General features: G+C 37.2%; 1 protein-coding gene across 4 annotated transcripts in view; it reads right to left on the bottom strand.

The window, feature by feature from the left end:
- LOC120541644 (zinc finger protein 609-like) overlaps positions 1-16,565 on the bottom strand; it is a 241,117-nt gene that overhangs the window by 188,492 nt on the left and 36,060 nt on the right. For all 4 annotated transcript variants that reach the window (XM_039773470.1, XM_039773469.1, XM_039773467.1 and 1 more), the window contains one exon: positions 5,607-6,462. In XM_039773470.1, the coding sequence (XP_039629404.1) occupies positions 5,607-6,347 (741 nt within the window). In that variant the 5' untranslated portion in view covers positions 6,348-6,462. The remainder of the gene's footprint in view (positions 1-5,606; positions 6,463-16,565) is intronic.

Raw genomic sequence — 16,565 nt, forward strand, 5'->3', positions numbered from 1 at the left:
TCGGCTTTACTGACAATACAAGCTAAATATATCAGAATATGAAATGTCTGTTAACGATCTACAAAAAGAGATCTGTAAACACTAAAGTTTTGAGCAGAAGTCCTACAGTAACAGCACATAAACTTTAATGCAGGCTTAAACAAAAAGACGATCGTTTACATTCAAAAGTCAACTTTTGCATTTGAAAAGGACTTAATACAATCAAAATATATTTAAATACTGATGTCCAGTCTGACAGCCCTCTTTGGTGTATGCTTCCAAAAGGCTCAACAATAATACACAAATGGTTACTTGAAGAATGCTTCAAAACTTACTGGATCACATACAAGAAAATCACTCTAAATTCTAATGAATAACTAAACATTATGGTTGCTATTAGGCCTTTCACAACCTGGTCTGTGCTGGAGTATCATCTTTAGACACTATTTGGACACACAGTGGTAACAATGAAAATATGTTTAATAATCAAACTTGTAGCAAACTCTATTAATTTTAAAGATTTTTCAAGAATAGTAAGCAACATAATCATTTTTAAGGGGTTTTTGAATATATTTCTTCTGTATACACAAAACTCTAATACATTTTCCATATAAACCCAACTTTAAGGACTAAAATTAAGATTTGTTAATGCTCTAAGTTCATCTCAAAAACTGTCATTCTTAAATCTGTGCTCTTTTGGTTCATTTGCTCACATTTTTACTGTTTCATCAAAGTCCTGCAATGCTAATAAAATTCATTAAACAATAATATATTTTAGTAGTAGAAATTATTTCTTTTGAATTGAATACAAGATACAGGGATAAATATTTTCAAAATCGAATTAAGAGACAAGAAAGAGAAATACTGATGAAAATTTTAGAAAAAAAGGACGTAAAACAGAAGGCAGAGAGGGCACATATAAGGATGTGCTGCTATTTTCCAATTAAATATGTGGAGGACTTTACATATTTTCATTCATAAGATGTTTGCTATACAGAACAAGTACTGTATACATTTACAATTTAACAATGCACTTTGTTAAAAATATTTAACTTACTAATAATTTATTTCATCCTGTAGGGAATCACTGTGACGTTGCTGGCAATATAGTTATCTGGGGACTTGCGCCAAGAGAACAAAATCTTTTTTTCTCCCACTCCCATTTTGTGGAGTTTGAGGATGGCATACTGAGGCCAACTCTGGTAGTTTAGGTTTCTTTAAGCAGATCATTTTCATTTGATGGTGTAGTGTATTACATAAAAGCAAGATCATAAACTTGTTTACAAGATACAGTCATATTTAGTGCACTTTAAGTAATTGAAAAATGTTTTCTACAAGCACCTTGTCATAAGTCTTTTGAAAATAACTATCTTGCACTTTAAACTTCAACTGCTAATTAAGAAATGTTTTAGCTGTGAAAACATTTTTTTTGTTAATTTTATTGCATTCCATACAAATCAATCAAGTTTTACATAAAGAAAATTTGAGTTAAGAACAAATTGATCCCCACCCCTAAGAGAGAGAGCAAGCCAAACAGCATGAAATTTAAGACCTATAAACATACCTAAATTAATAAATTCTCTGTGCTTTATGAGATTATTTTAAAATATTACTGATTAGATCCTGCCATGTTTTGAAAAAAGTCTGTACGGATCCTCTAACTGAGTATTTGATTTTTTCCAATTTCAAATAATATAACACATCGGTTTCCCACTGACTTAAAAGAGGAGAGTTTGGGTTCTTCCAGTTTATCAGGATAAGTCTGCATGCCAAGAGTGTAGTGAATGCTATCACAATTTGTTTGTCTTTCTCCGCTTTAAACCCATCTGGAAGAACCCCAAACACAGCTGTTAATGGGTTAGGAGGGATTGTGAGTCCAAGGCTGTCTGAAAGGTAATTAAAAAGTTTCGTCCAGAATGATGTTAATTTGGTGCAGGACCAGAACATGTGACCCAGTGAGGCTGGAACTAGTTTGCAGCATTTGCAGGTTGGATCATGCCCTGGAAACATTTTGGAGAGTTTTAGTTGAGACAGATGTGCTTGATATATAATTTTGAGTTGTATAATTGTATGCTTTGCGCATTTGGAGCTCGAGTGAATTCTCTGCATTGCTACTTTCCACTCCTTTTCTGATATATTAATTGAGAGATCTTTTTCCCAGTGTCCTCTTGGATCTTTGAAAGGGAGGGATTGTAAAATGATTTTATATATTGTAGAGATGGAGTCTAAGTCCTTGAGATTGAGCAATATTTTTTCCAGCATGGATGTGGGTGCAAGATGAGGAAAATCTGGAAGGTTCTGTTTAACAAAGTTCCTGATTTGAAGATAGTGAAAGAAATGTGTAGCTGGAATGTTAAATTTGGAATGTAATTGTTCATAGGATGCAAAGATGTTGTCTATATAAAGATCTCTAAGCAAGTTAATTCCAAATTTTTCCAGATATTAAAACTGCATATGTTTGTGAAGGTTGAAAGAGGTGGTTCTCTTGCAGAGTGCCACAGATAGAAGCTTCTCCATCTTAAAATGCTTTCTACATTGGTTCCAGATTCTAAGTGAGTGGAGCACAATTGGGTTATTAGTATATTGCCGATAACGTGTGTTTATTGGAGCACAGAGCAAGGAATACAAAGCAGGATTTTACGTCTATTGCGGTCCATGCCTGTGTATGTTCTTCTATTTGTGTCCAGGTTCTTATCGCCTGTATATTTGCTGCCCAGTAATAAAACTGGAAGTTAGGCAGAGCCATGCTGCCTTCTGTCTTTGTAGGGTCGCTCTTTGGATGTGTGGATGTTTTGAATTCCAAATAAATGAGGTTATTGTTGAATCTAATTGCTTAAAGAATGATTTATTAATGTATATTGGAATGTTTTGAAATAAAAAAAGGAGCTTAGGAAGAATATTCATCTTAACAGTGTTAATTCTTCCAGCTAGTGTGAGATGAAGGGTTGACCATCTATGCAAGTCTTGTTTAATTTTTTCCATGCAGACGCTAAATTTTGTTGATATAGAGCTTTATGTTTACTTGTGATGTTTACCCCTAGGTATTTAAACTGTTCTGCAATGATAAAAGGTAGGGTATCTAATCTAATATTATATGCTTGAGAATTCACTGGAAAGAGTACACTTTTATTCAGATTAATTCTGAGACCAGAGATATTTTGAAATTCTGTGAGTGCTGTTAAGACTGCAGGCACAGAATTTTCTGGGTCCGATATATACAGTACCATATCATCTGCATATAATGAAATTTTCTGTTCCAGTCCTTCTCTGCTAATCCCCTTTATCTGATCAGTATTTCGACAATGTATTGCCAGTGGTTCAACGGCAATTGCAAACAACAGCGGTGACAAGGGCATCCTTGTCTAGTACCACGTTCTAGTTTAAAGTAGTCTGAGCAAATGTTGTTGATGCAAACTGAAGCTTCTGGGTTAGTATACAGTAATTTAATCCATGCACAAATGTTCGGGCCAAACCCAAACTTCTCCAATGTAGTAAAAAGGTATTTCCATTCAATCATGTCGAATGCTTTTTCTGCATCCAATGATAATAATATTTCTGGGGTGTTTGATTTAGTTGGTGAGTATATTACATTAAACAGGCGTTGAAGATTTGAAGTGCCTGCTCCTAATAAATCCAGTTTGGTCTTGTGATATTACCGAGGGGAGCGCTTTCTCCATCCTTCTAGCTATGATTTTAGAGAGTATTTTAACGTCGTTATTCAGAAGTGAAATTGGTCTGTATGATGCACATTGTAATAAGTCCTTATTTTGTTTTGGAAAAACGGTGATTGGTGCTTGGCGAAAGGTCTGAGGAAGAGATTGGTTATCTCTGGCTTCTGTAAATGTTGCTAATAGGAGAGGAGCTAGCTGAGCGGAGAATTTCTTGTAAAATTCTGCAGGGTAGCCATCAGGGCCTGCTGCTTTCCTGCCTTGGAGTGACTTTATAGCATCTAGTAATTCTGATAACGCCAGAGGTTTCAGGTTTCTCAAGTTCCTCCGCACTAAAAGTGTCTATTTTTGGTATTTGTAATGTATCCAGAAATGCATTAGATTGTGTATTGTCTTCAAAAACATTTTTGAATTGTCCAGTTCTAGTTCCTCATGGGCTAGGTTCAAACAAACCACATGACACAAGGAATGGCCGTGCATAGATCCAATCATTAAACATTAATCATTCTGACATGTTTAATGATTAGACTTCAGGTGGAAATGCTGCAAAGTACGAGCAGCAAGCCGACATATAATATCTTAATTACTCCAAATGCTGGCTGTCAAAATGAGCAACCACATTTTCAGTTTCAGTAACGAAACATTAATGCCCAGTGTCCAAGCCTGGTAACCACTCGTAAAGGTTAGCGTTAAGCCCTGTTAGTCCAAACAAAAATCCTCATTATAAAAAATAAAAGGAATATTAAAAACAAACCCAGGGTAAGATTACTGAAAATCATAAATTGGGAAATAACAACAATACATTTTTAAAATTCTTCACTGAATTAAAAAGAGGTCAATGACCCCTGAGTGCACAATACAATATACTCTAAAAACAAGTACTTGGGTGAAAACTGAACTATTCTAGAAGATCAATAGAATGGTTCTAAATAAACAAATACTATTCAGATATAAAGATATTCTTAAATATATGTGCCTTGTATTACAAATTTGGCATTACTTCAAATTAGATACAATTGAGCTACAACTTCTTAATTGGAGTTATAGTTTCAAAGTGATTTTACATATATGTCTTAATTACTGCAAAGGCTTACTATTCATTCACTTTACTCTAAAAATCATTAAAAACAAAAAAAGTATAATTTGTTAAGGACACCAGCAAAAACATGCAACATTTCCAATAATGAAGATGAGCATAAACACCCACTCACTTCCCGATTAAGTAACCAAACAGACAACCCGGTCATGTTTAGGACTTTGCATCATGCCAGTAAATTTGAGAAGGATTAAATTCAAACAGCTGAGCAAGTTGAAACCTGACTAAAAGCCTGCTCTGTTCTATGGAAGAAAAACCAAAGCCAAAACTCACATACAAATGTGGCATTAATTCCTTGTAGCATGTATATGCCTTTGTCTTTGGCTTAATCAAAAGTACATTTCAATCTTAATCACGCACTCTTTTTTTTATCAATAAATGTGGTTTGTGTGTTTCATCCTACCTAAAAGAAGTCACAGGCCTTATCACTCTTTCCCATAGGTAAGTTTTACCTCAAATTAGGGCATGTCCTTTTTAAAGTTTACATATTTAGACCATTTAAGGATCTCATGTTCTTAAGGAACAATTTTGTGACTAAAACATGCAAACAAAACTGCTAAAAAACCCTTACTGCAACTTATCACAACAAAAACCAACTTGTTTCAGCACTTGAAACACAACCATTTCATTCAACAGAAAAAGTGCATGGCCAAAAAAAAAAAAAAGAGGGAAAAATTCATGCCTGAAGTGATTTCACAAAAGCAGCAGTCTTATCATCAGCTATTCCTGATGCCACTTCATATTCAAATTGTTCATGCAGATTTAACAACATTAACAAACACAGTTACAGTAGTTACTAGCAAAGGACACAGTCTTTTGGGAAAATTCAATGTGCTGTTTCTGTAAATCAATTAAAAACTTACCTTTTCTGTTTTAACCTTCTTTAGGCTTCTGCATTCATTGTCTGGTTCCTCTGATTCAGTTTTAATTCCCAATGGAGTTGTGACTGCACCTGAATCAATGGCTATGCTCCCAAGTTGATCAGCTACAGAAGAGTCTGTACTCTGAACTCCTTCAAACTGGCCACTTCTTGGCCCTGCTGCCAAATTCACCACCTGATTACCAGTATCCTTTTCAGCCATGCTCGAGGCCCCTTCCCCTTTATCCTTCTTGTTCTTTCCACTGTTGCTTTCCTTCTCCTTCTTACCGCTAGGAACACTGCGAGATGCTTTTGCACTTTTATCCGTAGCCTTGGATGAAGCAGTGTTATTTGTAGCTCCCGGAGCATTAGCGGCACCACTTTCCACCTGGGGGCGAGTCTGTGGGTCTCTCTTGGCCCCCTCAATGACAGAACTTTTTCCACTGTCTTTAGAGTTTTTACTTCTCTTCGATTTGGACTTGCTCTCTTTGCTTTGTGGGGTAGGCACAGGACTGACAAACTTAATGTTGTCAGGCAGAGCCGCCACAGCGCTAGGAGTTGCTGCTATTCCCCCTCCTTCCTTAGCCCCCGACATCTCCAGTTTCTGCTGGTCTTTCTCTAGGTCAGCGTCAAGATCAATAATCAGATTTCCCACGCCGATGTCCCACTCATCACCACTGTCGTAAGTGTCTACCGCATTTGAGTCCACACCTTTCCCGCCTGCAGTGCCACTGCTTAGGGACATCTTATTGGCACCAGCCCGGACTTGCCAAAATAAGGTCCAGTGCCTTGTCTGGTAATGGGCAGGGAGGCTGCCTTAGGGTCTCAATATATCCATCCTGGCTACCCATGTGGTTTCCCTTGAGAAACAGAAAAAAAGTGATTATTAGAATAAATTCATATACATTTTTTAAACATAGTTTTGAACAAAGTTTCAGCTTTTAGATTGTACAAACCCCAATTCCAAAAAAGCTGGGACACTTTATGCTGAACTTCGTGAGAGAATCATCTGTCAGTTTAAAAACAATGCTTCTCAGTGCAGGATAGCAAAGAATTTAGATTTGTCACCATCTACAGTTAATAACATTGTGAAAAGATTCTGGGAATCAGGAGAAATCTCTATGCATAAAGGCCATGGGTGGAAACCACTGCTGAATGTGTGTGACATTTCAGGCCTTTGACAGTAGTGCATTAGAAACTGTCATGCTACTGTGACGGCCATAGCCACATGGGCTCGGGAGTCCTTGTCACTTAACACAATCAATTGGTCATTACATTAGCAAATGCTCCTTGAAGCTGTATTATGCAAAGAAGAAGCCATACACCAATTTTGTGCAGAAACGTCGGCGAGTTCTTCGGGCCCAAGCTTATCTGAGATGGACCAAAAGATGATTGAAATGTGTTCGGTGGTAGGATGACACCACGTTTCAGCTTGTTTTTTGGGAAAAACAGATGTCAGATGCTACATGCCAAAGATGAAAAAGACCATCCAGACTGTTATCAACAAAAGGTTCAAAAACCAGCATCTGTGATGGCATAGGGGATCAGTATATATGTGAAGGCACCATTGATGCGGAGGCTTACGTTGGAATTTAACAGAGACATATGCTCCCATCAAGATGACGTCTTTTCCGAGGAATTCCGTGTATATTTTAGCAGAACAATGCCAGGCCAGATTCTGCACAAATTGCAAAAGTGTGGATTCGTAGACAGAGTCCATGTGCTTGACTGGCCTGCCTGCAGTCCAGATCTGTCTCCTATTGAAAATGTCTGGCGCTTCATGAAGAGGAGAATCAGACAACAGCAACCATGGAACCACAGACTGTGGAGCAGCTCAAATCTCAGCAAGAATGGGCTAAAATTACACTTGAAAAACTGCAACAATTAGTTTCTTCACTTCCCAAATGACTAAGAAGCATAATTAAAAGGGGATGAGATGCAGTGGTAAACTTGCCTCTGTCCCAACTTTCTTGGAGTTTGTTGCAGGCATCAATTTCTAAATTTGTTTATGTTTAACAAATAGAAATACATTTTTCGTTGAAAACACTGAAAATCTATTCTTTGTCCTTTTCCCTGTTAAATAAAGGTTCAAGTGAATTACCAAATTACAGATTTGAATTTTTAATTGCATATTTAGAAAGTGTCCCAACTTTTTTGGAAATGGGGTTTGTAAATATTCTGTCAAGAGTTTACAACAGGGCAAAACAAATCACTATTTAATCCTACTTCATCAGTTCAATGATGTTTTTTTGTTTGTTTTGTCTTTAGGAAAGATAGTGCCAGTCCTAGCAGGAATTGATGGAAGGCTGGAACCATCATAAGGCACACTCTCAAACACAAGTTCCAGACACTAAACAACCACATAGGCATGTTCTCAGGATGAGGGGCAAAATCTGAATAGTTTAGGTAGACGTTATGCACAGTCAAAGGGAAAAAGTGTAAATTCCACACAGAGTGTCAACAGGCCAAAAATGATATAAGGTTATCTAAAAAAAAACAGCATCCTGCAAGGTTCGGGACTATACAAGACGTAAACACAACATTTTAATTGCCAAATCTTTTAATTATTACATTCAGATACCCGTTCATTTTTTCAAACCCCCAAAGATGAACAATACTATCAGAGAGGTTACAGCAGCTCTTGTAAGAGATTCATATCTAATCTACGATTTTTCTTTTGTTTTTTTTTGCAACAGTCAATCATCTGAAACAGCAGCACTTCAATCCTGTGATCTGATGTCATTGGCATCACAGCTTTTCTTTAGTTGAAGAGCAGCCAACTGAGGTTGTTTGGGCACCTAGCTGAGGCACATCTGGCCATCTGCCAGAGTCGAAATACCAGGCAGATCACAAGCTCCAAGAGGAAAACAGAAGCATGCTGGAGTGCCACGACTCTGGTGGCCCACGAGAAGCTTTAGAGTACAATATTTATATTTAAGTGCAATATATATGTAATTCAACAACTCCGGCAGACCCCCCCGTGACCCTGTAGTTGGGATATAGCGGGTTGGATAATGGATGGATGGATGGATTCAACAGTTCAACATAGAGGTGCAAATATCTGCAACAGAGCCCATTATCTTTGAAACATCAAGTAGGATAAAATTCCAGGAACATGCTCTCACTTTTCATTGTTCTAAAAAGCAGGAGCTCCTGCTGTATATCTGTATTGGAAAGGAAGTCATATGAAAACTTGCTCGAGACTCACAATTTTTGTGAGGACTTATTTTTATCAATCTGCTGCACATTTATACTATCCATGTTAAAACATTGTCCGATTGTCTGTTCCTTTCACTGTGTAGGATCCACCAACCACATTCCTGAGAAATACCAAAGTTTGCCTAGTATGAGTAGGTGTGTAAATGTCCCGTATGTGCCTTAATATGGACCGTCACAGAGTTATTTCCAGCCTGAGATACTGAATTGGACAAAACAATATCAAGAGTGTGAATGTTCACATCACACCATGAGAAAGGCTTTCAAGATTTTTGGCTGTTGTTGAAGCAATTAGCACCTGGTGCCCCAACATTTACCCCCATTAGACCCATGCAACTAGATAACCCACACGCTTTAACTGAAAATCTGGATACCAGGATGTACAAAAGTCACTGATGCAGAAGTGGACTTCGATGAAGAGCAGCATTTGTAATTATCTCCCCAAAATCTACAAATGCTGTGCATTCCTACGTTTATATCTAAAAGGTGTTGTCATTTGTCAAGTAGTTGATCTAATCCATGCTCTCTGGATCACAGAAATCATAGAGCCCTATTAGATGGATGACTGTGTGTATTATTTAGAATCAACATACAAATCTTTATTAACTTACATAACAACATGATCTACTGTATCCAGAAGTAAAGCAATCATATGAATAGTAACGTCAACTGGTGAAAGAGGTTTACTGAAGTTTTTTTTTTTTTTTTAAATACTTATATCTATTTATTTCTTCAGAATCTGGAGGGAAAACATGTGTCATTTAAATTCCTTAAGGCACTGTCACATTGCAGAACATTTCCAGAGATTTTCAGCTGCAGACTTCACTTACATAATCGAAATGAGTCTGGGTCAGTAGGGCATGATCCGGTAATAGTTAGTTGTGTAGTCTACCATACCCAGCAACTCAGACCAACTAGTCTGTGATTCGCCCCTTTTTCTTAAGTTGCAGGAGAGGGGTCTACGTGCATCAGAACTAACAACTTGTGATCCCTCACCCAGAAGCAACAAGGAATACCAATATGACACCTTATGTTTTATGTACAACTATGGAAACTTGAGGGGAACACGCCATACCTCTGAACCCTTTTTACAGACACTGACTCTGTCAGGCAGCATACTATTTGTTGTCAGCTTACGGTACTTTGGAAATGACCAACAGTGCTGGAAAATGATCATGCAATTGCATAATTTCACATCCACAGCGGTTTCTGTTCATTTAAAGTGACATACCTAGGAAATAAGATACGCAGCTTCGGTCATCAAGTTTCACATCCCTTTTGACTAAAAGTCACGTAATGTTACATAAGCTTAAGGTTAAAAGATTTTCTTTAACTATCAACAAAAGATGTGAAATTGTGTGTCTTCATGCATGAAGTCCCAGGTTTCTGATGTAACCGGCAAATGTCTAAACTGAACTCTTTGACTGTCCTAAAATAATGAGTTGTGTCGTTCCATGAACAACAGAACCCAAACAATATCAGACTGGCAAGCCTGTATGACTTCAGGATCAAGTAAAGAAAAAAAAAAAAGGAAACAGAAGAGATGGGGAGGACTTGGAAATACAAGTAAACCTGTGAGATTTCAATTTGGAACACATCTTCCAGAGAGGTGGAGGAGCCACACTGGAATGTTGTATGCAACAATGACTGTCTTGTATAAAGCCATACTAATATGAAAAAAGGCTTCCGTGAGCCACTTCACTAACATAGCTGTGCTGGTACAAGCCAGCAACATGTCACTTCCCCCAGCATTCTGTCTTCACTTACTTTCCCATGTTAGTAAATACATGTCCACTGCTCAGCAACAGCAATGCAATTATTGAACTACAAGGGCACCACTTAACTGCTGTATGCTACCATCTTCACCGTCTTATATATTAGCAAAAGTAATAACAGAAGAAAAAAATAAAGCAGATAGAAAGAGTGGAATTAGAAGGTGCTCTTTTAAAAGAAACCTATGGATTTATGCGGTGGAATGAAGACAGCACTCATGTCCCTAAAAGTACAAAATGCCGTCTCTCATTTTTCTAATTTTGGTTCTGTACATTACCACAATGAATTTTAAATTAAACAACTCAGATGCAGTTGAAGTGCAGACGTTCGGCTTTAATTCAGTGGGTTGAACAAAAAGATTGTATAAAAATGTGAGGCAACTAAAGCATTTTTTTAACACAATCCCTTCATTTCAGGGGAACTGTATTTTAATACAGTTTTTGACTTTAACATTTTTTAATGTTGTTAAAATAAATTTGTTTTTATTGGTTTCTCACAGGCACTGGCATTTGATGCTCTGTCACCTAAGAAACAAACTGGAAGTGGACGGCGTTATGGATGTAATAGGATAACAGATCAGTGCTGACGTCCTCACTCTAAGACAGTGGTGGATGTATAATTAAGCCTTTAGTCTTTTACAAGCTTTGGGTCTGATTTCTGGAACACGTTTAAATTTTGACAAAAGTTTTTGTCTTGGCCTCTGATTACATCTCTTCTCCTGATGCTTATCCCAGCTCATTGCTATATTTTCCCATCTTAATAGTAAAAAAAAACAGATAATTCAACAGATGCAATTTTGATTAGCAAGTGGGGGGATTAGCAGTGCAACAATTCTTCACTGCTGATAAAAAGCAAATGATAGTGAATGACTAGAAATTATTTACACTTGGTTTGAAGCTACTAAATCGAGACAAAATGAGTGAAGAGAGTGTGCTTGAGCTTTAGTTCTTTATTTCTTAATAGCTACCTATTTTACCATAAATGTAAAGATATCAAATATGTCTTGCCTAACAAGTACCCTCAGTGTTTGTCCTACACCTTCCTTCCATATCAGTGTCTTCATATCAACTTCTTGCCCAACAATTCCTCTCTCGATCATATTCCCATAAAGCATGCTTGGAATAAATTGTCATTTTGAGAAGCACATTGCTTGCCACCTGTCCACTTTTTGACAACCACTAAAAGACGTACCCTAATTACCCACTTGTTAAAAAAAAAAAAAAAATCATTTGTATTCTTGCAAATACTCCTCATTTTTAAAGAATACTCTCAGTGTTCCTTCTGTGAATCTCCTAAGAATACTAATGTGTGTTAACCTCTTACCTGGTGCTTCCTGCCTTGGTCATATTTGACTAAGCAACCAAAGCCAAACTGACCAATCAGATCGCTTGGAGAGAAAGGCTGCATAGGAACAATAGCATTTTATTATTTTGTAGACAGATAACCTTGTATATTTGCTCACATAAAACAGACCAGCAAAAACCTCTTTCCTGGGAAGAAAATATAAGGGAAAGGTATTCCACAGGATATAGCAGAACCTCAAGTTACACAAGTTCATCACACTTGAATAAGTTGCAGAACAAAGATTACAATTAGTACAATATGTGGATAGGCTTCTTTCTTCTACAGCACAAGAGATGACAGTCATATTTATTTCTGGGCAAGCTGGCGCTGTAATAACCTTGACATTTCATTAGTGTTCTAGCTCTCTCTCACCCACAGTGGCACATGCAGTCGCTTTCCTTTTTTTTTTTACCTGACTGCCTGGCTGTCTGTAATTTTTGTTCAATTCTAGCTACATTGGACCAACATTGTGCTATGTCTGCCTTTGCCGCAACTCCATACGCAGAGCCTTAATTGCCTGCAAATGAACACTGCTGTATGCGTACATGTTATATTTGAAGCATTTGTACTTGAATTAATTGATATCTACACATACTATTAATATTAAAACGTACAAACAAAAAACTGTTTGCTGTTTTAACTGAGCAGTGTAAGTTATCTAAGGATATGGAATGGTAGAAGAATTGCATACAGTGTTCAACCCACCTAACACCACAGAGACACAATATTTCCATCATGAAGCCAATCAGCAGCCATATTCTAAAACCTGCTTCTAAAATATTAAAGCTTATGTACTTGGAATGTTTGAATTTTTAACAGGTTATATTTAGGGGCTGACTAACAAATTACAAGCAAACATTTTAGTTGGTCCTCTGGCAAGTCGCTCTGCACTAGCCACTGGCTGAGTGTTTCTTTTAAGAGAAAAATTATCCATCTTTGGGTTAGTAAGATACAATAAACCTCAACACAGGAAGTAATGGTAAAACCTCTCATCCACCCTTGGACGGTAAACTTCTAAGCTGAAAGAGGTGCGAAGTCAGACTATCTACAAAGTCAGACTGAGCTCTTCACAGATTCCAATATATTAGTCACTTTCAGCTCCAAAAGACTGGGTCACTGTGGAGGTTACACATTCTGTGTGTCTGCTGCAGCTTTTCCTCAGGATATCCACATTACCTCATTAATCCCAAAGATGCTCATGTTAAGCTGTTGAACAGCTTGAATTGTGCTTGTGCAATGAGTGAGTGTGTTGTATATGAAATTGGAGGTGGTCCAGGCTTGGATTCTGCCTTGTGCTGTATGTTGCCATGATAGACAGATGGAACACTGGAGGAATGAATATATTACTGTGTCAAGCACGCTTGCCTGAACAATACAGAAAACTCAATCATGATTTAGGTGATTACTGGAGTGAGATTTCTCATTAAAAAAACGAATATGTGAGATTATAAAGTTATTTATTTCAAAGGAGAAGGTACTCAAAAAAACGGGGCTCTTACAAAAACTGCAAATGAACAGCTCAAGATAGGGAGCAACTGAATTGGGAAAGGTGCGTTGCTAGACTCTCTACACATTTCTAAAAATAATACATTAACTTCAATTAACAGATAACAGTAACGTAGTTAAATAAACTCCTACGAGATAACCATGCTTCAGCTGAAACAGGAATTGAAGGGCAAAGCAGTTACCGTCCATCACTCGGGTAAAAGAAATACAGAATTACTGAAATGAAATACAATAATGAGGAAATCAATATTTCAGTCCTTTTATGATAGGTAACATCTATTCACACCAACACTTTTGTCATTGTGGCCAGAGCTGTGGAGTCGGGTCAATTTTAGGTACGTGGAGTCGGCGTCAGCAAAAATGTACTGGTTCCGACTCCTAATAAATTTAAATTGTAATGAAAAAAAAATACAGTAAGTTCAAATGTCCCATTAATAAAGTACTTCTCTGATGTAAGAGCAAAGCCCAGTGCATAGCTGTGTTACTACTAGTGTGAAGTTCAGCTGAGCTACTATACAACCGCACATTCACATATTGTAATCTGGATTATGGTACATTACAAAAAGTGATTTCATTTTATTTCAGATATAATGTGTTTAACAATTTCACTTGAGTGTAAACAAGTGTAATGATGTAGGTGAATGTGTGTGCTATGGCCACATCAGTGTGTGTTCAGGGGTTGTTGTCTTTTGTTTAAACTGGCCAATGCAGTAGACAGTTAGCTTCCTAGCCAGTAGTTCTGTGGTTAAATGACGTGTATGTTGCCTTCCTTCAATCAACCTGGAAAATACAATAGCATATTAAATACAGAGGAGTCAGAGTCACAACTACCAGAAATTAAGGAGTTGGAGTCAAAGGATTTATATACAGACTTCATAGCCCTGATTGCGGCATCAACAAAAATGATGTTACAAGTTAGCCTGTCAAAAAATAGATGTATTAATGTGCAGGTGTATTCCCATTAGTGCCCTGGATAAACTGAAGCAGTACTGTCCCTAAACAAATAAACCCTAATTTGTTCACTGAAATTGGTTGTGATTTTTGTATTGAGTCCAGACATTTAGTTTTCTCACATGGCTCATCACATGTTATGCATGTTGTAAATTGTGCTACTTACCCTTCTGTGGACTGACAACACTGTCTAGGTCTAACTGCTAACAGGATACAATATAGTGCACCACAAGCCATGGCTCAACTTCTGAGCAAAACACTGTTCACTCACTCATCTTATTTATTTTTTTTCAGTCTAAATATTTTTAAAAATATCAAAGGAAAAGTTTATGAAGAAATAACTTTGACTTGAGAAATACCAACCATGGTATGTTCACTTTAGAACACAGTTTTCTGTGGCAAGTGTTATGTTTTTATACATTTTTTAAAATACCTTGTCTGTTTTTGCACCTTACAATAGGGCTAAAGGTAATCTGGGAACAAACATGAAAATGGCTTGAACTTTAAAAATAAATTCATTTTTTAAAAGGCAATAATTTTATCAGATATTAATCCATGTCAATAGTGTACATATATTGTAAAAGAGTGTATCAAAGTTGCTTTAGGAAGAAGTTAAAGTAAACAAATTATTAATGAGAGCCATTTAAAATAAAACCAGCTCTGCACCTCACCTTGCAGAATAACCTTTAATCCCCCACCCCACCCCGAGGAATGTGGTTTCCTCTAGCTCATGTTGTAAATGCCGCACACAACACTTCCATTTTGAGGAGTTACAACTTTCAGGTATATTTCCTTTCAAGACAAACTGCAGTTTTAAATAGGCAAAATGTTCAAATATTAAGAAGACAAGGATATGTTTAGCATTATTGCTGAACTGTGTTTGCACAAGCTAGAATATACTGATGAGGAGATTAAACAGATTGAAAAGGAAAGAACAGAGAGGTGGACAGACAAAAAGAGCAAAGCATGCAACCAGAAGGTATGGAAATGCAATGGGCAAGTGGCGGTCGGTGGTGCACAAGTGGAAAATGAGAAGTCATGGCTACTCAAGAACAGTGACTCTGCTATAGGAAGTAGGATGTGGTGCTTCCACCCTGATGTATTCTGATTAGCCAGCCTTGTTATCAAAGACTGCAGTATGTACAACAGGTAAGGATGAAATTTTAAGCTATTATCATTCACATAGTTTGAGACATTTTTCCATTTTCCAAAATTAAAGTGGAAGAAATGGAAAAAACCTGAAGGACCAAATGGGAAGCTTTCATTAGACCGAGTTTGCTTATTGATTTCATTTTCTCCAGTGTTAAATGCTGTCTTAGCATTGATGCACAACACATTCAAGTGACCGCAGATGACTGGGCACTTGATTCAGACCCACAATGCTAGATCTATAAGGTAACATCATTAACAATTGTTCTACCTTGCTGCCCTACAGAAGTGCCACTCATCAATATATAGCACTCTGTTAATGAAAGACATGGCCATTAATATTTTAAAGTTTTACATTGCAGCCTGCTTTAGTTGCAGCTGCAGTGAAGTTATTCACCTAAAATATGTTTGGAACTGCAGCTAGCTTCAATAATGAGTATTCAGAAACAAGTGTTTTTCCTCTTCAGTTGTAAGTACTTGACCATGGAGACACAAGTGCTACAAACTCACATGCCCGCTTTCAGTAGGTTTTCCATTTAAGGGCTTATATCCAACCTAACCAGTACAAGCCCCATCTTTAAGGTATTGAGGTTACCAAAAGGAAGTTGATGAAAACTGTAAAGGCTTTGTTTTCAAAATTTATGTTCACATCCTAGATAAGCACCATTTTTTCAAAAGACAAAATTGGAAGCTTCAGATACAAGATTGGTTTCATGGTGATCAACTTCCTTATGCATCTCTAAACTCCAACCACAATGGCTGCAAACAGAAAATGTATTCTTACATCAAGGAAAATCCTTCCAAGCATCAGGGGTAAAACAACTGTTTAAAGTTTCCTTTCACTGTCACTAGAATGCCTCATTAACATGGAGGGAATGTTTTCTTAAACAGAAACCTTTGCTGTTTTAAAGAGGACGTATTTGGTATGTTTTATCCCCCAAAGCTTCCTCACAATGTAAAACTGATGAGTCTACAGTCAGAACAAGAGTCGAGATAAAGATGCACTCATAATATGAACAGCACA

This window comes from Polypterus senegalus, chromosome 12 (assembly GCF_016835505.1).
Source record: "Polypterus senegalus isolate Bchr_013 chromosome 12, ASM1683550v1, whole genome shotgun sequence".
Lineage (NCBI taxonomy): Eukaryota > Metazoa > Chordata > Cladistia > Polypteriformes > Polypteridae > Polypterus > Polypterus senegalus.